General features: G+C 41.9%; 1 protein-coding gene across 4 annotated transcripts in view; it reads right to left on the reverse strand.

The window, feature by feature from the left end:
- Positions 1-21,600, reverse strand: part of gstcd (glutathione S-transferase, C-terminal domain containing) — a 222,097-nt gene that overhangs the window by 168,726 nt on the left and 31,771 nt on the right. For all 4 annotated transcript variants that reach the window (XM_063046825.1, XM_063046823.1, XM_063046824.1 and 1 more), the window contains one exon: positions 18,228-18,321. In XM_063046825.1, coding sequence (XP_062902895.1) covers positions 18,228-18,321 — 94 coding nt within the window. The remainder of the gene's footprint in view (positions 1-18,227; positions 18,322-21,600) is intronic.

Here is a 21,600-nt window from a genome sequence, read left to right on the forward strand (position 1 = left end):
TTAGATGACTTTTTGAAGGAGATTTACACCACTAAATTCATAGCTGTTGTATTGGAACAAGTGTAGTGAACTGAGCTTTAACCAATCACTGGCTGTGCTACAGCTGGAGTGTTTTTGACTCCAGGAGCCACTCTATGGAAAGTACATCAAGACCTTGGCTTGAGCGCCAATGAGATGTCCACCAACTTCTATCTATAAGGTATTTTAACATAACAACATATGTCAAGGTGCTTTATAGGAGCTTTGTCAAACATGACAAAGAGGTTGATGGTGCAATTTAAGAGAGAAAGGCAATGGAAATAAAAAGAAACAAAAGATTGGTCCAGAGAACACTTAAGTGCATTGCAGAATTGACCAAGTAGCTCTGCTATGTTTTTTTTTCTCTCTGTGTTGATTCTTGTTCTTTCTTGTAAATTTATTGTTAAATTACAGTTGATTCACTCTAGTATGTATGTCCAGGTCAAGCATACCTATCTATCCTCTCAGGTTTGTATCCTCATGTAACAGACATTATTTTGAAGGTGAATACTGTGAACAACATGCTGCAATTATTCATCTTAAAATCTCACAACTTTTGAAAACTGTCTAAGGTCTGTTTGGCATCCATTGATTGCAACGCAAAGCATTTGTGAAAAGACAAGCCATAAATCAAAGTTCAAAGTCGAAATAAATTTTATTATCCATAGGTGTCACGATATACAACATTGAGATTAATTTTTTGTGGGCATACTCAACAAATCTATAGAATAATAACAAGATCAAGATCAATGAAAGACCGCTCAACTAGAGTGTTCAACCAGATTGCAGAAGACAACAAACTGTACAAATACAAAAAGAAACAATAATATAAATAAATAAGCAATAAATATTGAGAACATGAGATGAAGAGTCCTTGAAAGTGAGTCCACTGATTGTGAGAACATTTCAATTACGGTGCAAGTGAAGTGGAGTGAAGTAATCCAGATTGTAGACACCTGCTGTGGAAATATAACAAAAGAAGTCCAAAGCTTTAGAGAGGGGGGAACTTAAAAGGAAAAGTGAAGAGACTCCAGTTTGTCACTCCTGTAAGTTAGCTACAGAGTAGTGCTGGTAAAGACCCCGAATCATTTCCCTATGATCACTAACAGGTGGAGGCAGAAGAAGAAAAGAAGCTTTAAATATAAGCAATAATGTGTCTCTTGTGTCTATCAGTGGTAATCATATACATTTTAATCACTATTTCCTTGTGCCACTCATTCCATGCTCCAAAATTCTGTGTCTCTGTTTTGACACTAAAAGATCCGTAACTCTACCAATTCTGGCATAACAGTTCTGGTAAGATGGTGCCATTAATTGATGACTCTTTGAGTGCATCTCCAATGGAAGCCGTCAAGTATTCCTGTTTAGGAGTACTACAGCTGAAATCCACAGTCACAGACTTGGGTATGTCAGTAAGAGAGCACTGTAACTGGTTGCATCACCTTCTGGTATGGAGGGGCCACTGCACGGGATTGGAAAAAGCTACAGAAGGTGGAAAACTCAGCCAGTTTCATCATGGGCACTATCCTCCCTCGCAACAAAACCATCTTCAAAAGGCAATGTCTCAAAAAGGTGTCATCCATCATTAAGGATCTCCATCACCCAGGACGTGCCCTCTTCTGATTGCTACCATCAGGGAGGAGGTACGGGAGCCTGAAGCTACACTCAACTTTTTAGAAGTAGCTTCTTCCTGTCCATCATTAGATTTCTCAATAGACAATGAACCAACCCATGAACACTGCCTCACTATTTTTGCTGTCTATTTGCTGCAAAGCAACATATTTCATGATATATGTCACTTTGACCTGATTCAGATTCTGAATATGATAGGCCTGGACTGGGAAGCATGTGTTTGTGAGCTGTAACAGCAAATCTACTATAGAGAATGGAGAATAGTAAAGTGTACATGCAGAAGTGGAATTAGGGGTGAGAAGAAAGAGGTTAAAGTAGGTGGAGGATAAGGAAATAAGGAAAATGTAAAAGTCTAAGAGGTCAATTTAGCAATGGAACAATAATCTCTGAGCATTTCAAATGACCATACTGCAATTCCTTTTAAGAAGCCATCTACACATTCAACATTAAGTGTTCAGTTTCTATGCTAACATATTATGTCACCCAAAGGAACAATGTGAACAGTCAGGTAGCCACAGTGCAGGAAGTACATGCTCAAAATTCATAAAACCCATGGGTTCCAATTGGAACATGTTCCATCTTACAAAATGAATGAACTATTGCCACTTGCATATTACTCCATCTTGCGCCTACTCATAACACCGTCTCTAACACATACACATACAATCACACACAAACAGACAGGTGAGTTCCAACTCAGTTTTCTGTTGGGAGATTCCTTCATAGAAGAATCATGATCAATCAGTGTTAAAAACCAAATTTTTTCATATATAATTGCCTGTCTGTATCACTGAATTGCCACATTCAAGTGACCAAGATTGTTACACAATCATATTAAATTTTATTCCATGTTTTCTGTGCATTTTCCACTCATATCACAATATATACCATTCCATATTTTAAAATGAACACGGCACAGTTCACTTTTGAACAATATGTAATTCTCTGCAATATTAGATAGTTCAATAAAAAATCTATGTCCCTGAATTAATGTTTCTACTCTCCAATCCAAACCAATCCCATTCTTGCTTTGAGCAATTATCAAGAGGCTGATGCTTCATTTCAGTATTAAAATTTGTTGCACTGTTGGAAGTATCTTTCAAATAGAATTTCAGTCTCCTCTTTGAGATCATGTGACTTTATATGAAGAACATCCTGGCATTTGCCCTTCACCAAGCTGCACGTAAACAGCATAACTGGCCATCTCTCTAGCTAATTTATGGATCTTATCCAGATGAATACAATACTTCAAAATATGTCAGAAACAGTGCTTTTGAACAACCTAGCATAATTGTTCTGAAGCTCCTTGCATGTCCTTTGCTTTAAAAGTGGTTTTTAATTTAGACTATTGCATATAAATGAAAGCTTATTTCTCTTATCATGAACAGCAGGACACAATCTATCAATGGCCTGGCATAGCGCATGGGAACTCGAGTATCTCATACCAATGTGTACATTTCTGAAAGGGTATAAATCTTGTGAAACAGATGTTAAGACTTAAAATGAAACAGATGTAAACCTTAAGCCAGACACTACATTTTAGATTACCCTGGCCTCAGATAGCAGCGTATGGGTGTATGCATTCCACAAGTGGAGTTTTCTCTGCATTCTCCAACTTGCTATTTATCAGTTGGTTAATGTTTGAAGTGATGGTATTCAAGTGTGTTACCTGGAAAATATGCTCCAGCAGCTCACTTGAAATATAAAGTATAACCTTAACAATTTTTCTGTGTAATTAATGAAGGGAAGGGCAATAATAATGTAAGAAATCTTATAAATTCATAGCCAGATAAAAGCACTATCAGATAACTTGACAATCTCGTAATGCCTGAATTATATATAGAATCTATTTCCCCTATGAGCTTCCAGAGTTATGTTAGTCCCAGTGAAACAATGCCACAATTAAAATTGTCTTCCTTGTTTTCAAAATAACTGCAATTAGCTTACCCACCTGCACTCCTCCCTTTCCACTATCCCAGCCACATCCCTTTCTCTGCCGTCTCCAGCCTCAAAATGTTCTGGGATCTATTCACTCCACTAGTCTCCACATCCAGCATATTGGTCTCCATATCACCTGCCATTTTCAATGGGATCCCACCACTAAATATATCTTTCCCTTCACCCCACCCCCCCCCACAGGGATCACTCTCTACACAACTCCCTTGTCCACTTGTCCCTTCCCAGTGATCTCTCCTCCCTCCTAGTGCTTACCCCTGCATATGAGACAAGTGCTACACCTACCCCTACACTTCCTCCCTCACCATCAATCAGGCCCCAAACAGTCCTACCAAGTGAAGTGACACCTCACTTGCGTAGTTCCTCTAAATCAGTGAGACCCAACATAGACTGGGGGACTGCTACATGGAGCACCTTCATTTTGCCCTCCACAAAAGGCAGGCGTTTCTGGTGGTCGACTTCCCATTCTCATTCCAACATGTCAATTAATGGCCTCCTCTACTGTCACTATGAGGCCATTCTCAGGTTGGAGGAGCATAATCTCATATTTCATCTGGGTAGCCTCCAACCTGACGGCATAAACATCAATTTTTCTACCTTTCTCTCCCCTCTCCTCTCTCTTTTTCCATTCTCCACTCTTGCTACACTCTTACCCCTTCTTTTTTCACCTGCTCAACACCTCCCTCTGGTGCCCTCCTCTTTCCATTTCTCTGATAACCCCACTGTCCTCTCCTATCAAATTTCTTCCTTCTTTAGCCCTTTACCTCTTCCACCTATCAGCTCCAAGCTTCTCACTTCATTCCCCCCCACAATCTACCTTCCCCCTCACCTGCTTTCACTTGCCAGCTTGTACTCCTTCCCCTTCCCCCACCTTCTTATTCTGGCTTTTTACCTTTGCCTTCCAGCCCTGATGAAGGGTCTCAACCCAAAATGTCAACTGTTTATTCCTCACCATATGCCTGACCTGCTAAATTCCTCCAGCACTTTGTGTTTGTTGCTATTTTCACTCCAGTTCGGGACTCCTAGTTATCCCTGATCGCAATCACCATCACATCAGCCATGCTTCAGCTGTGAAGCTCCTCAGCTCTTAAATATCCTTCTAAAACCTTCTAAATATCCTTCCATTGTTCCCTTCTTTTCCCATTTGAGTTGCTCCTTAATACCTGTTTCCTTGACCAACCTTCAGGCAAAATTTGCCTTAATATCTCATGATCAGTTGTTAAATTTTCTTTAATAATGCTTTGAGGTAGCAGATTTGGACATGATGTGCTGTGTAAATACAAGCAGTTGTTGTTTTCGCTGCTACCATCTCAACATAAGCAGGAAAGATGTGATAAAGTGCAAAGAAATAAATAAAAGTGGGATAGGTGCATGCATGGTTGTGTTACCTTTGATACAATAGGTACAACAGAACAGCTTTCCACTGAGAGATCCTGCTTTCTCTGGCGGGCAGAGCCAGATCTCCCAGTGGCCACACATTTTAATTCCACATCCCATTCCCATTCTGATATGTCTATCCACAGTCTCCTCCACTGTAAAGATGAAGCCACACTCAGGTTGGAGGAACAACACCTTATAATCTGTCTGGGTAGCCTCCAACCTGATGGCATGAACATTGACTTCTCAACCTTCCGCTAATGCCCTACCTCCCCCTCGTACCCCATCCATTATTTATTTATATACACACATGCTTTCTCTCTCTCTCCTTTTTCTCCCTCTGTCCCTCTGTCCCTCTGATTATACCCTTTGCCCATCCTCTGGGATTTCCCCCCCTTCCCCTTTTCCTTCTCCCTGGGCCTCCTGTCCCATGATCCTCTCATATCCCTTTTGCCAATCAACTGTCCAGCTCTTGACTCCATCCCTCTCCCTCCTGTCTTCTCCTATCATTTTGGATATCCCCCTCCCCCTCCCACTTTCAAATCTCTTACTAGCTCTTCTTTCAGTTAGTCCTGACGAAGGGTCTCGGCCCAAAACGTCAACTGTACCTCTTCCTAGAGATGCTGCCTGGCCTGCTGCGTTCACCAGCAACTTTGATGTGTGTTGCTTGAATTTCCAGCATCTGAAGAATTCCTCGTGTTTGCACTGTTAAGCAATGTCAGTTTTAAGAAAATCATACATGGAGCTTAACAAACTATTACACATTATTCATTGTATCAAACATTATATATTAAATGTGATTTTAAAAAAGCAATAATCCATAGAAAGTGAAAGGTTACCATCTCTCTTGACCTAAATTATGTTTAACGTCAAACACATTGAACTTGACAAGTTTACCACATATAGTCAGTTACATACAATGTATTTCTGGTACTGGAGGCAGAAACTATTTCAAAACGCACAAGGGAACAGGTAATTACTTTTGGATTACGGAACACCTAGTTTATTTAGCTTTTACTTAAATGACAAGTGTAATTTTAAAATCATTTCAGATTATAGTGAAATACCATTTGCTTTATCTACCTTAAAAGGCACCTATTTTGTTGAACATGTGGTACAATGTGTGTACTAAGTACTGTACATAAGAGTTACCATAGGTACACAATGTGGGAACCCCAAACAAATATAAATCTTTCACCCATGATTCTTGATCCTAAAGTGCCCAATCAACTTTTCATTGGTCACCTAAGATATGCGACTCTTTCAAAGATCAGCAACAAATTAGACAGCAAAACTTAATAACATTAGTCCACTCACGGGTAACTTTCATTTGCAGAGCATACAGGCATGAAACACAAGAATGCTTACTGCAAATAATTTTATTACTAGCCTATAACAAATTAAAATTTAACAGAGAGCAAAGAACTGAGGATGCTGGAAATCTGAAATCAAAATAAGAAATGCTAGATATACTGATGAAACTCTGCTATTCTCTTCACAAATATAGTCTAACCTGCTGAGTTTTCCTAACATCGTGTATTTTCATTTAAAAGTAAATCAGATTTAATTTAGAACCGGATTCAACATTTTAAAGTGTTTCAACAGAACTTGCAGTTTTATATGAGCAGTGATATTTATAGTCCATGAGCCAGGACCCCAAATTTGGGCCACCGGTACCATCTGGGGGGAATAATTCTGATAGTGATTTTTGACAAGGTATACACCCCTAGTGCTAGAAAATATGTGATAGCATTGCAGCAGTGGTAGCTTTCTGTGAGGGGGCTGGGAGTTGCACCTCCATGCTATAAGAACCATGATCCCATGGTGCTTTGTCTATGATAAGATGAGTTATGCCAAGTACCTGTCCCATTACTTTGCTCAGATGATGAACCTCCCAGAGAAGAATCCTTCTGTGCATGAGGCCTTCAAGACAGGCCAATTCTCAGTGCAGCTGTCAAGTAACAACCCCTTTGGGCAGATCCCTGTGGACCAGGCTATTGAAGCCACAGTGAACAAAGACACACAGACTCCTGGAGGCACATCACAGTTCAACCTGAATGCTGGAGCTATCAAGCGTTACTACATAACAGCTGAGCACCACAGTGCACTCCTGGGACAGTTAGGGGAGATGGTGCAAGGCAACAAATCAGAGCTTTGTCATGCGAAGCTACAGTGGCCAAGAATCCAGAAAGATGAGGAACCAGTTTCAGCAGTGGTTAACCTCATACATGAATGGGTCAACCCATTTGCAGAGAAGCGGGACCTCATTAGCATATCTACGGCAAAGGCAGTCCCCAAGGACATTGCCTCCGACCTGATGAAGGCATATGAGATCGGTGAGCAATGCCATGCAACCTTCAAAGATGAGAGACTAGAGGAAGAGCCACCAGCAAAGAAATTCCATGACCCAAGGAAAACCAACAAGCTGAAAGCATTCAGTGATACGTGTAAGAAGTGAAATCAAATAGGAGGGCGATCATCTTGAAAGCAGACAGGTCTTTGTTTGGACGCATCGTAGTGATGGCACAAGGGCACAGTCTACGTATGGAGAATAGCCTTTTTCATCCCCTTGGACCATTGCCCTGGGCCCTGTCCACACCAGAAGGATCACTGAGAAAGACAAATAAAGCTACTTTAGCCACAACCTTGCAGAAAAATATCACAGTAGAAGAGCAACTCCCAGGAAACTCTGCTACAGTGGTTGATGGAATGAACTTGGTCCAAAGAGTGAAAGGTGATCAAGTTACTTTCAAAGATGTTGCCACAACAATTCTGAGTATGGCTGTGAGGGAAGGCAGTCAGAGTAGCAGTATAAATGTTGTGTTCGATACATACAAGGAGAACTCTATCGAGAATAGTGAAAGATCTCTACGGGGTGAAGAGACTGGTCATGAATTGCAAGGTATCATAGGCACACAGATGGTGAGGCAGTGGAGGAGCTTCCTGTACAAAGTCAGTAACAAAAATAGTCTCATTAGCTTCATAGTCCATGAATGGAGGAAGGCAGCGTACAGAGCAAAGCTACAGGAGAAGATTCTGTATGCAACTGTGAATGACAAATGTTACAGAATCACATCTCAAGACAGTGAGGAGGTGTCAGCTCTTCAGTGTCAACAAGAAGAAGCAGATGGCCGCCTACTTCTCCATGCTGCCCATGCCACAAGAGAGGGATACCAGTCTGTAGAGATCTGCTCAGAAGACATAAAGCTAGGGCTTTACTCTTTGGAGAGAAGGAGGATGAGAGGAGACATGATAGAGGTGTACAAGATAATAAGAGGAATAGATAGAGTGGATAGCCAGCGCCTCTTCCCCAGGGCATCACTGCTCAATACAAGAGGACATGGCTTTAAGGTAAGGGGTGGGAAGTTCAAGGGGGATATTAGAGGAAGGTTTTTTACTCAGAGAGTGGTTGGTGCGTGGAATGCACTGCCTGAGTCAGTGGTGGAGGCAGATACACCAGGAGTGACCTTTGCAAAGGCTCAGCAAACTTCTCCCTCGCCTCCCACAGTAGCCTGGGGTACATCTCATCCGGTCCCAGTGACTTACCCAACTTGATGCTTTCCAAAAGCTCCTGCACAACCTCTCAATATCAACATGCTCAAGCTTTTTAGTCCACTGTAAGTCATCCCTACAATCCCAAGATCATTTTCCGTAGTGAATACAGAAGCGAAGTATTCATTAAGTACCTCTGCTATCTCCTCTGGTTCCATACACACTTTTCCACTGTCACACTTGATAGGTCCTATTCTCTCACGTCTTATCCTTTTGCTCTTAACATACTTGTAGAATGCCTTGAGGTTTTCCTTAATCCTGTCCGCCAAGGCCTTCTCATGGCCCCTTCTGACTCTCCTAATTTCTTTCTTGAGTTCCTTCCTGCTAGCCTTATAATTTTCTAGCTCTCTATCATTACCTAGCTTTTTGAACCTTTCGTAAGCTCTTATTCACTTCTTGACGAGATTTTTAACAGCTTTTGTACACCACGGTTCCTGTATCCTACCATCCTTTCCCTGTCTCATTGGAATGTACCTATGCAGAACTCCATGCAAATATCCCCTGAACATTTGCCACATTTTTTCCATACATCTCCCCGAGAACTTCTGTTTCCAATTTATGCTTCCAAGTTTCTGCCTCAGCCTCATATTTCCCCTTACTCCAATTAAACACTTTCCTAATTTGTCTGTTCCTATCCCTCTCCAGTGCTATGGTAAAGGAGATAGAATTGTGATCACTATCTCCAAAATGCTCTCCCACTGAGAGATCTGACACCTGACCAGGTTAATTTCCCAATACCAGATCAAGTACCTCCTCTTGTAGGCTTATCTACATATTGTGTCAAGAAACCTTCTTGAACACACCTAACAAACTCCACCAAATCTAAACCCCTTGCTCTAGGGACATGCCAATCGATATTTGGTAAATTAAAATCTCCCACAACAACCCTGTTATTATTACACCTTTCCAGAATCTGTCTCCCTATCTGCTCCTCAATGTCCCTGTTACTATTGGGTGGTCTATAAAAAACACCCAGTAGAATTTTTGACCCCTTCTTATTCCTAACTTCCACCCACAGGTTCATAGACAACCCTTCCATGACTTCCTCCTTTTCTGCAGCCATGACACTATCTCTGATCAACAATGCCACGCCCCCACCTCTTTTGCCTCCCTCCCTGTCCTTTCTGAAACATCTAAAGCCTGGCAATCGAAGTAACCATTCCTGCCCCTGAGCCATCCAAGTCTCTGTAATGGCCACAACATCATAGCTCCAAATACTGATCCACACTCTAAGCTCATCCGTTTTTGTTCATAATGCTCCTTGCATTAAAATAAGATACATCTCAAACCATCAGTCTGAGTGCATCCCTTCTCGATCACCTGCCTAACCTCCCTCTCGCACTGTCTCCAAGCTTTCTCAATTTGTGAGTTAACCACCTCTTCCTCCATCTCTTCAGTTTGGTTCCCAACCCCCAGCAACCCTCATTTAAACTCCCCAATAGCCTTAGCAAACCTCCCCGCCAGGATATATTCAAGTGCAACCCGTCCTTTTTGCAAAGGTCACTCCTGCCCCAAAAGAGGTCCCAATGATCCAGAAATCTGAATTCCTGGCCCCTGCTCCAATCCTTCAGCCATGCATTTATCCTCCACCTCACTCTATTCCTATACTCACTGTCATGTGGCACAGGCAGTAATCCCGAGATGACTACCTTTGTGGTCCTGCTTCTCAACTTCCTACCTAACTCCCTGTAGTTTGCTTTCAGGATCTCCTCCCTTTTCCTGCCTATGTCGTTGGTACCAATATGTACCATGACCTCTGGCTGTTCTTCCCACTTCAGGATATCTTGGACGTGATCAGAAACACCCCAGACCCTGGCACCTGGGAGGCAAGCTACCATTTGTGCTTCTTTCCTGTGTCCACAGAATCGCCTGTCTGACCCCCTAACTATAGAGTCCCCCATCACTGCTGCCATCTTCTTCCTTTCCCTACCCTTCTGAGCCACAGGGCCAGACTCTGTGCCAGAAGCACAGCCACTGTTGCTTCCCCCAGGTAGGCTGTCCCCCCCGCAACAATACTCAAGCAGGAGTCCTTATTGTCAAGGGGTACAGCTACAGGGGTGCTCTCTAGCCTCTGACTCCTGTCCTTCCGTCTCCTGACTGTTACCCACTTATCTGTCTCCCCAGGCCCCAGTGTGACTACCTGCCTATAACTCCTCTCCCCAACCAGACGAAGGTCATCAAGCTGCACCTCCAGTACCCTAACATGGTCCCTAAGGAGCTGCAGCTCAACGCACCTGGCGAAGATGTAGCTGTCCAGGAGGCTGAGAGTCTCCCAGACCTCCCACACCTGATACCGAGCACAGAAAACTGTCCTCACACACATTCTTCCTGTCTGTATTCTACTCAGGCAGCCTACCTCACCTCGACCTCTTATCGTTGAAGCCCCATTGAGCCAAAGCCTTCCTACTCTGTCTCCCTCTACTCCATCACCCGCTCTATATAGCTGTCTCATTTTAAACTCTTCTCGCTGTTCTCACTGGCTGACAACCACATGCTTGCGCAGTCATGCCCCGATCAAACCGCTGAAGAAATAACCATCTCCCTTTAAACCCTTCTCGCTTTTAAATTCTTCTTGCTTTTAAATTCTTCTCGCTGTTCTCACTAACTGACATCCATGCACTTGCACAGTCATACCCCGATCAAACTGCTGAAGAAGTACAGTAATCCCAGTTCAAATGAGGCAATTTGAGATCTCCGAACCAATATAATTTGAAGATTAATATAACCCCGAGAAACTCTACAGATGCTGGAAATCGAAAGCAACACACATAAAATGCTGGAGGCACTCAGCAGGTCAGGCAGCATCTATGGAGATGAATAAACAGTCGACGTTTCAAGCCAAGACCCTTCTTTAGGACTGGAAAGGAAGGGAGAAGGCGCCATAATAAAAAGGTGGGGGGAGGGGAAGGAGTTTAGCTAGAAAGTGATAGGTGAAGCCAGGTGGGTAGGAAAGGTAAATAGCTAGAGAGAAAGGAATCTGATATGAGAGGAGAGTGGACTGCAGGAGAAAGGGAAGGAGGACAGGACCCGGGGGAGAATATAGACAGGTGAGGGAGGGACATGTTTTTAACCAAAAGGAGAAATTGATAATCATGCCACCCATTGGAGGCTACCCAGACGGAATATAAAGTGCTACTCCTCCACCCTGAGAGCGGCCTCATTCTGGCACCAGAAAAGGCCATAGAATGACATGTCGGAATAGTAATGGGAATCGGAATTAAAATATTTAGCCACCAGGTGTCCTGCTTTTGGTGGATGGAGCAGAGGTGTTCAACAAAGCAGTTCCTCAACTTATAATGGATCTACAACAATGTAGAGAGGGCACATCAGGGGGATTGGACACAATAGATGACCCCAAAAGAGTTGAGGTTAAGTGTTGCCTCACACAGACACACAGTATAATATAACTACATTAATATAAAATAGAGGAGAAATATATAGGCAAAGCATAGGGTAATATAACTAATATAAACCTATGCTTTAATCTCCTCTACCTCCCTCTTAGGAAATCTATGGTATATTTTTGTTTCTAAGCTTTGCCATTTGGAGCCACATTAAGGACTCCTTAGTCAATATTGCAGTGCCATATCCTATTTAACATCCGTTTTCGCAAGCCGAAAGCTTCCATTTTCAGGAGTTGCCAGTCCTACATTTCTTTCAACAATACCTCTGTAACAGTGACAGTATCATACTCAAATGTGCTGATCAACACTCTTAAATCACTTGGCTTATTATTAAAACTTCTTAAATTAAAAAATATGCAAATTAGCTTTGCATGCCTATTTGTCTTATCATGCCCTTTTCTACTCTGCCTGCTAGACTGACTCTCTCATGCCATTTATTTTTAATATAGCTAAATATTTATGCAATGGTGCAGAAGCTTTAACAAGTTAATTACAGCACCTTGGATTTATCAGAGCCAGGAAGTAGGTAGTTTATCATGGGCTCCCTGAATATATTGAAAGTTCAGTATTTCTAATGACATCCATTATCACAGAATGACAAGATATGTGCCTTTTGAAAACAATCACCATTCTTTTTTGTGATATTATCATTTTAAAAAATTACTTTCTATTTGGGCATCTCTGATGGGCATTAAGACTGATATTTGTTCTCTATCACTTACAGTCATTCCATACAACTGAACAGTTTACTCCAGAGATCAAACAAGGTAAATCAAAATTAAGCAGACAGAACTAGCAAATTATTTTCTTAAAAGGACATTTGTGTACAATATGGATTTTAAGATAATACAACAGCTTCATGAGCATTATTCATATCTGTCTTCAATTTCAAGGACTTTAAAAAAAAATTAATTCAAGTTCTTCCAATTCCTGGTGAAATTCAAACTTGGATCAGCTTGATTTCTTTCACATTCCATTAAAACTTGTGCACAAAACATTTACTAATCATGCTAGTTTTTGTTCAAGACGGCGCCAGCGTACGACGTTCCCTTGTCCAGATGGTCTATGAAACTGCTTAATTTACTTCTTTTACGTCTGTTTTTCATCTTCAATGTGTTTCTGGAACTGCCAGAACCTGTGATTTACAGCTTAGTGATCTCCAGGAAGACTCTGAGAAGCGAACGTATCCTCAAATGGCCTCAGGGCAAAGAAACTTCGAGATGGGACCTGAGCCTATGTTCAATTCCATTTCGCCAATTAAAATGTCCATTAATTGCCGATTAAAGCATCAAGGTATATGTGGAAGGCAAGCAAGAGTTCAGTGCCAACTGCCTGCTTTTTGATCACTGATGGGATTCCTCTGCTGCTGGAGAAGGAGTCAGCGAACGGCCTATTGTAGGCTTCTGCATTCAAGCATTGCCTCTGTCTTTTGATAATGTTGGAGGATGTTACAGTGGTTCTGTGCTTATGAATTGGACTATTGTATTCATGGACTGTGTACCTTTTCGGACTTACGGTTTCTAAATTCTGGTTTTTGCCCCTTCCTTTCTGTTTAGTTGTGTGAGAGGTAAGGGTTTGGGGGTTGATATTCTTGTTGCACTCTGCGAGTTTTTGTGTGTGGGAAAAGCAGGGTTTGAGATTGATGTTCTTGTTACATTTTGTGCAAGGGGAGGGGGTTTGGAGGTTGATGATCGGGTTGCTGTTCTTTTTTGTGCAGCAGGGGTGTGTTAGGTATTTCTCTGAAGGACTTCCATGGTTTTTCTTTGTTTTTTGGCTATCTGGAGAAAACAAATCTCAGAACTACTATAGATACATACTTTGTTTATAAATGAACCGTGAACCAGAAGGTGGGGATGAATTACAAATGCCTAGGCAGGAGGTTCCAAGATTTTGATTCATGACAAATAGAACAGTGATTATAGTTCCTTGTGAAGAGGGAAACCTGCTGGGGGTAGCATTCTCATGCATCTGCTGCTCTCATGCAACAGTTTGGGGATTTAGGAAGTATCACTGAAGCTTTGTTGTGTAAGTTTGTTGGGCAATATGGCTTACTATTGCTACTTATGTTTCCTTCTGAACAACATCTTGTAGTTGGCACATTCAACAGACATAAGGTGCTGGTGAAGAGAGTGTACATGTAAACCAAATCACCAGATTACTGCACTTAATAATGCTTGGTTTTACTGTACCTCAAACATGGTGACATAAACAGATTCCTAAGCATACAATATCAATCTATTACAGTGATACCCAACGGGGCTGGTACCATCCCCCAAAGGGGTGGTTATATGTCCCAAGGAGAAGTTAGGGGAAACAGAAGTCATCGGGGGAGGGGCATTCAAGATTCTTGAGGGGGGACGGTAAGTGGCACCCTGACTTGAGGCACAAGACCTGACCAATTGTGTCAACTCGCTGCCATCATCAACATCCCAGTTTGTGCTAGTTTTTTATTTTAATTTAGTCCCATTAATGATGGATAAATTCGTACAGCACAATCTCAATGAGTCTGAAGGCAGGGAGGCCTTGAATTCTAATCCTGCTAAGAAACAGAACTACAGAAAGTGCATCAATACAATGTTATATACCTGGAGCATAGTTTTATTCTGTTCCAATCAATCAGCGATGCCTCATGTGTCTTATTTGTAATACTGTACTGTCTAATGAAGCCATTAAGATTGCAGGAACACTTCTGTAAAAGACACCCTGAAAAAGCTACTTATGGTATTACTCAGTTCCAGAAGATAAAAGAAGCATTTGAAAAGTGTTGCACACTAGAGTCATTTGCCAAGAAAGCTAAATTTACATTGAGAGTGGATTCACTGCTTCTTATAACATTTCCAAAATGATAACAAAGTGTAGAAAATCTCATACAATTGGTGAAAGATTAATAATGCCTACTGTATCAGAAGTGCTCACCACTGTTCTCAAAATGGATACCACTATGTTAAAATCAATTCCTCTGAGTAATAACTCTGTAACTCATTGTTGAAGAAATGAGTGAATACATTGAGTACCAACTATGCACAGAGCTACAAAAAACAGAACTTGGGATATAACTGAATGAGTCAACTGTGCAAGACAACAAGGCATTGCTAATGGCATATGTATGGCTTATCAAAAATGGAAAAGTTTATGAAGAGATTCTCTTTTTAGTAAAAAGTAAAAAACAAATATTAATGGAGAATCAATCTACAATGAGCTCAAAATATATATTGAGGATAAAAGAATTCCAATTTGGAACATGATTTCTTGTGCAACAGATGGAGCATCATTTATGACAGGTCGCCAAGCTGGTTTAGTGGCATTTGTGAAAAAAGTGATCCCAAGTCTATTTGCAATCCATTCTGCCTTAGCCAATGACTTTTTTTTTTAAATCCAGACTTTTGTAACATCTGCCATCACCAAAGCTAAAGCTCATCCGTTAAATAGCTGAATGTTTCAACAGTTATGCCAAGATAATGATGAAGTGTTTGAACACTTGCTTCTTCACACTGAAGTGCATTGGCCATCAAAAGGCTGCTGCTTAAAACGTTTCTTTGATCTTTTTGACACGCTGAATTTTTGCTCAAAGTCGACAAGAACTTGGGAAACAAGATTAAACTTCTATGTGGAGATGTGGAATACCTAGCCGATCTGTATGACAAAATGTAGATTGACAAAGAATGTTCTCGCAGTTTCCCTGCGTAGAAAGTACGGCACTCTCTTTCACAGACGGTGATTTGCTAGAGTACTGCAGTCACTGAAGGAGGATTTCCAGAATCGATTCAAGGATTTGAACAATCAGGAAATTCCAAACTGCATAATTAACCCATTTCTTTGCAAAGTGGAAGACAGGAAGAGAGCTTGCAAGAAGAAATTATCGAAATTCAGAATGATGATGAAGCAAAAATGCTTTCCAAAACTGTCAGTTTTTGTGGTACGTGGCTACACTGTCATACAATGTCTTTGTTGAAGAGCCAAACTATTCTCCATCGCATTTCCATCCCCCTACCTTGTTGAAAGAGGCTTCAGTGTAGTGAATCATATACTCAGAAAAAACAGAAACCACTTGGACTTCAGGCTTTTGCTGTCACAACTCGAACCAGATATTTCAACTCTTGCAAAAAAACCATCAAGTTCAAGGATCACATTGATGTCAAAGCTACTGTACAGCACACACGGTGTGTGTAGGCTAGGTTTAAAGATAAATAAAAATTTAAAGCAGATCATTTTTCTCCTGTTTGGTAGAAATGATTTTACACTGTGGGGGCACCGGGAAGCATATTGTGCCTAAGGGAGGCATTGGCAAGTATGAAGGTGCTTTAGGGGGGTGTTGGCAAGTATGAAAGTGCTTTATGGGGGTGTTGGCAAGTATGAAGGTGCCTTAGGGGGGTGTTGACAAGTATGAAAGTGCTTTGGGGGTGTTGGCAAGTATGAAGATGCTTTGGGGGGGGGTGTTGGCAAGTATGAAGATGCCTTAGGGGGGTGTTGGCAAGTATGAAAGTGCTTTGGGGGGGGCGCTAAGACAGTCTACAAGCTTCATTTTGAGAACCTATAATGCCTATGTGGGACAGTTATCTTACTCTATGAGGAATAAAACACTGCCCAATTGATTCTAAAACATGTTTTCAAAGGGGTAGTATTGGAATTTTTTAGATATTATTGCTGTCAATTACAAAGGGTGAGCTCTTGAGTTAATAAGATGAGTTGAAATAACTCAATGCTGCATATGCAGAGCAATAGTCACTTACTATGTTCACACACAAGAATTATACTTAGAATGATACATGACCCTAGACCTGGGCTAAAAAAGGGGTTAGGAAACACTGATCTAATACATTTTCATTGAACAGCTCTAATCTTTCACCTAGGTTAGCTAGATGTAAGTAGTTGGGCACAGAGGAGGGTGTAAGGTTCTTTTCAAATTACATTTAGCTGAATATTCTACTTTAGTTACACGCTCTTCATTCTGATTATGCTAACATTCTACCTGCATTCATACCACTCAACATATTTTAAGTTATGGTAAGTGTAAAGAAACTGAAAAGGTTGTGTCTCAGCTGCATTCTTGAATCCATCAGCTATCTCTCTCGTTGATGACTATCATTTTGCTACTAAACTAACTTATCATTAAAAAGTACAGGAACTGACCCTAGGTCCACAATCTCTCCCCACACACAACCACTAACCACACACTGCATGGAAGTGGAGAGAATTAGATAGATAACATTTGAGGTAGGAAGGAGATTTTATTTTGTTATCTTCAGATAGTATCAGAGCCTGCAGCAAGTATGGCAGGTACCTGGTGCCCAAGCACATAACGTAAATGCTTCAAGGTGGAATTCAAATGTAGTAATAAAATATCTATGGAGGTCAACAGGTCAAAACACCACCATATCATTCCTCAGGGTCTACAGCTGGCTGAACTATGCACAGCCAATGAATTATAAATCAGGGATATCTCCAAACATGCAGCACAAGCAAACAATTTAACCTTTCATCAGATAAAAAGAAGTGGCATTTCAGGCTAAGTGAACTCCGCATCGTAAATTAATATCCTTGGGTAGATTTTAATGACCCGGATCTGTGCAGTGCAGGTGGTTTAAAATGACTGTAAACAGTATTTTCTTCATCCACAGCATGTTTGCCACTACTGCCACTTTAGCTTCTGGCTAATATTGGTGACCGCAGGTCATTAGCAGGCTAGCAGTTGAATCTTATTAATACTTAAGCAGGAATTCAATTAAATCATTCACAAGTGAAACTCAAAAGAATTAACTCATTTTTCACAAAAAATGACCAAAATATTGGAAACTTACCCTCAATAAAATTTAACTGGTAGCAATTTTTACAGAGAAAATCTGATAATATCAGTCACTGTTAATAGCAGTCAAGGCCAATTTACAGACCATGACCGCAACAACATGTCCACCGTTGCTTGGGAAAGAAAATGTCAGAAGGCTAATAGCAAGAATAAAACTCAGCCATTCACCTTCATAAGTTTCTCTAGGGACACAATGCAATTCAAAAGCAAATCCAAATTCTTGCAAAATTTATACAAAAAAAGCTGAGAATTCACATCATCTGAGGATGCTTCCAAAATTCAGAAGACTTTCTAAAATCAGCAAGGTTTTGCATATTTATTTAATAACAACTCTCGGAAGATTATGGAGAAGTTCCGATTCTCTGATAAGACCAGCAACAGTTAAAGAAATGATAGAACATGCAAAAGTGACCAGGGCAGCTAGTCAGAGCCAGATTATTCAAACAATACTGAAATGGAAAGAAAAGCACAAAGTCTGATCTTACCTTCTATGGGATGAGCAGATAAGGGAAAGCTGCTCCAATTCTGACTCAACAAGGGAAAAGGGTGAGAGGTGAATCTTGCTGAAATTCCATTCTCCTATAGTTAGAAAGGAGATATTTATTAGTTTTTTAAAAATAAATGTCATTCCTCAATTGTACCATATTGCAAAGAGAGCTGGACCTTTTAATTGAAAGTTGGGAAATAACTGAAGCGGGGAAAATTACATTTGGATTGTGCAAAGAAAAAGGCAACAGAGAACAGTACCGTGGCACTACTACATCCTAAAATCTGCAGCTGAAAATACGCTAATTTTCTCAACGGTGAAATAACCATAGGAGTTGAATCAAGTTAAGACCATAAGACTATAAGAATTAGGAGCAGAATTAAGCCATTTGGCCCATCAAGTCTGCTCCGCCATTCAATCATGGCTGATTCTTTTTTTTCTCCCCTTCCTCAGCCCCACTCCCCGGTCTTTTCCCTGTAACCTTTGATGTCGTGTCCAGTCAAAAGCCTATCAAGCTCTACCTTAAATACAACCAACAACCTGGTCTCCACAGCTGCCTGTGGTAATAAATTTCACATTCACCACCCTCTGGCTAAAGAAATTTTTCCACATCTCTGTCAAATGGGCACCCCTCTCTCCTGAGGCCATGCCCTCTTGTCCTAGACTCCCCCGCCGTGGGAAACATTCTTTCTACATCTACCATGTTTAAGCCTTTCAACATTTGAAAGGTTTCAATGAAATACCCCTCATCATTCTAAACTCCAGTGAGTACAGACCCAAAGCTAACAAACGTTTCTCATATGATAACCCTTTCATTCCCAGAATCATCCTTGTAAACCCTCCTCTGAACCCTCTCCAATGCCAGCACATCTTTTCTTAGATGAGGAACCCAAAACTGTTCACAATACTCAGCATCACACCCCTGCTCTTGTATTCTAGACCTTTTGAAATAAATGCTAACATTGCATTGCACCGACTCTACCTGCAAGTACACAGACTCTCAGATTAACATTGATTTATATACCAACTCTGTCCTTGAGCATATCAACAAGTGTGTAGATAGAGTGAAATCACCAAAACAAATAAAAGTTTTCCCTAATCAGAAACCATGGATGAACAGAGAAGTTTGCCTCCTGCTCAAGGCCAGAGATTCAGCCTTCAGGTCTGGAGACCGGGAGGCTTCCAGCTCAGCCAGGGCCAACCTGAGGAGGGGAATCTCTCAGGATAAACTCATATACAAACAGAGAATCGAGGAGCATTTCAACTCCTCAGACCCCCGGCGCATGTGGCATGGCGTACAGGTCATTACAGACTTTAAACCACCTAGTACTGTGCCCCCTTCTAGCTCTGCTTCCCTCCCCGATGAGTTCAATTACTTCTACGCTCGCTTTGACCAAGAGAACAAGGAGGTCACCCTCAAAGCGGATCTCCCACCTGGTGAACTGCCTATTTCACTTTCCACCTCCGATGTTTGCGCCACCCTGAGCAGGGTGACTGTACGGAAGGCAGCTGGTCCGAATGGAATACGTGGCCGTGTGCCCAGAGTCGGTGCAGGGCAGTTGGCCGGGGTCTTCACGGACATTTTTAATCTCTCCCTGGTCCAGGCAGTTGTCCCTACAAGATTCAAGATCGCCACCATCATGCCAGTGCCGAAGCATTCCACTGCCACGGGCCTGAATGACTTCCGTCCAGTTGCACTCACCTCCATCACTGCAAAGTGCTTTGAGAGACTGGTTCTATCACATCTGAAATCCTGCCTGCCCACTAGCCGTGACCCCCATCAATTTGCCTATTGTACCAACAGGTCAACAGAGGACGCCACCTCCACGGCACTTCACTCTGCCCTGACCCACCTGGAGAGCCCCAACTCTTACGTCAGAATGCTGTTCATTGACTTTAGTTCGGCATTCAATACTCTGATCCCCTCCAGGCTGATCGCCAAACTTTGCCAGCTTGGTATCAGCTCATCTCTCTGCAATTAGACCTTGGACTTTCTGACTAACAGACTCCTATCAGTTAAGTTAGACAACCTCTCCTCCTCCACTCTCACCCTGAACACCGGCGTGCCTCAAGGCTGTGTGCTGAGCCCTCTTCTGTACTCCCTTTTCACCTATTACTCCATTCCTGTACATGGCTCAAACTCCATAATCAAGTTCGCAGATGACACCACCGTGGTTGGCCTGATCAGAGGGGATGATGAGACAGCCTACAGGGACAAGGTCCAGCACCTGGCCGCGTGGTGTGCCGACAACAACCTGGCCCCTTACACCCAGAAGACCAAGGAGATCATTGTGGACTTCAGGCATGCTAGGAGCCACACTCACGTCCCCATCTACATCAACGGAGCTGTAGTGGAGCATGTATCAAGCTTCAAATTCCTTGGTGTCCAGATTTCCGAGGATCTCACGTGGTCCCTGAACTCCTCCATCCTGATCAAAAAGGTGCAACAGCACCTTTATTTCCTGCAGAGCATCAAGAAAGCTCGCCTCTGTCCCAGGATAGTGATGGACTTTTACCGCTGTACCATTGAGAGCATACTCACCAACAGCATCTCAGTGTGGTATGGCAATTGTCCCGTATCGGACCACAAAGCAGTGCAGCATGTGGTGAAAACTGCCCAGTTGCACCCAATTGCCCACCATTGAGAATATCTACCATAAACGCTGCCTGGGCAGGGCAAAAAGCATTATCAAGGATGCATCTCACCCTAACCATGGACTTTTTACTCTCCTCCCATCCGGTAGGCGCTACAGCAGCCTTCTCTCCGCACCAGCAGGCACAGGAAGAGCTTCTTCCCTGAGGCTGTGACCCTGCTGAACCTCACATCACAGCGCTAAGCAGTATTACACCCATATTGCACTGTCTCAGTACTCTATATTTGTGTGCTGTAGCACTTTTTATTCATAGTTACTTTGTAAATAACACTATTCTTTGCATTTCTGGTCAGATGCTAACTGCATTTCATTGGCTTTGTATCTGTACTCAGCACAATGACAATAAAGTTCAATCTAATCTAATCTAAATCTAATCTAAGTAAACTTTTAGGTTGTTCTGCACAAGGACTCCCAAGTTCCTTTGAATCTTAGATTTTTGGATTTTCTCCCCATTTAGTAAATAGTCTGCATATTTATTTCTTCTACCAAAGTATATGACAATGCACTTTCCAACATTGTATTTCATTTGCCACTTTCTTGCCCATTCACCTAATCTAAGTCCTTCTGCAGCCTACCCGTTTACTCAACACTATTGCGCCTCCACCAATCTTCATATCATCTGCCAACTTGGCAACAAAGCCATCTATTCTATCACCAATATCATTGATATACAGCATTAAAAAGAAATGGTGCCAACACCGACCCCTGCAGAACACC

This window comes from Mobula hypostoma, chromosome 4 (assembly GCF_963921235.1).
Source record: "Mobula hypostoma chromosome 4, sMobHyp1.1, whole genome shotgun sequence".
Classification (NCBI taxonomy): domain Eukaryota; kingdom Metazoa; phylum Chordata; class Chondrichthyes; order Myliobatiformes; family Myliobatidae; genus Mobula; species Mobula hypostoma.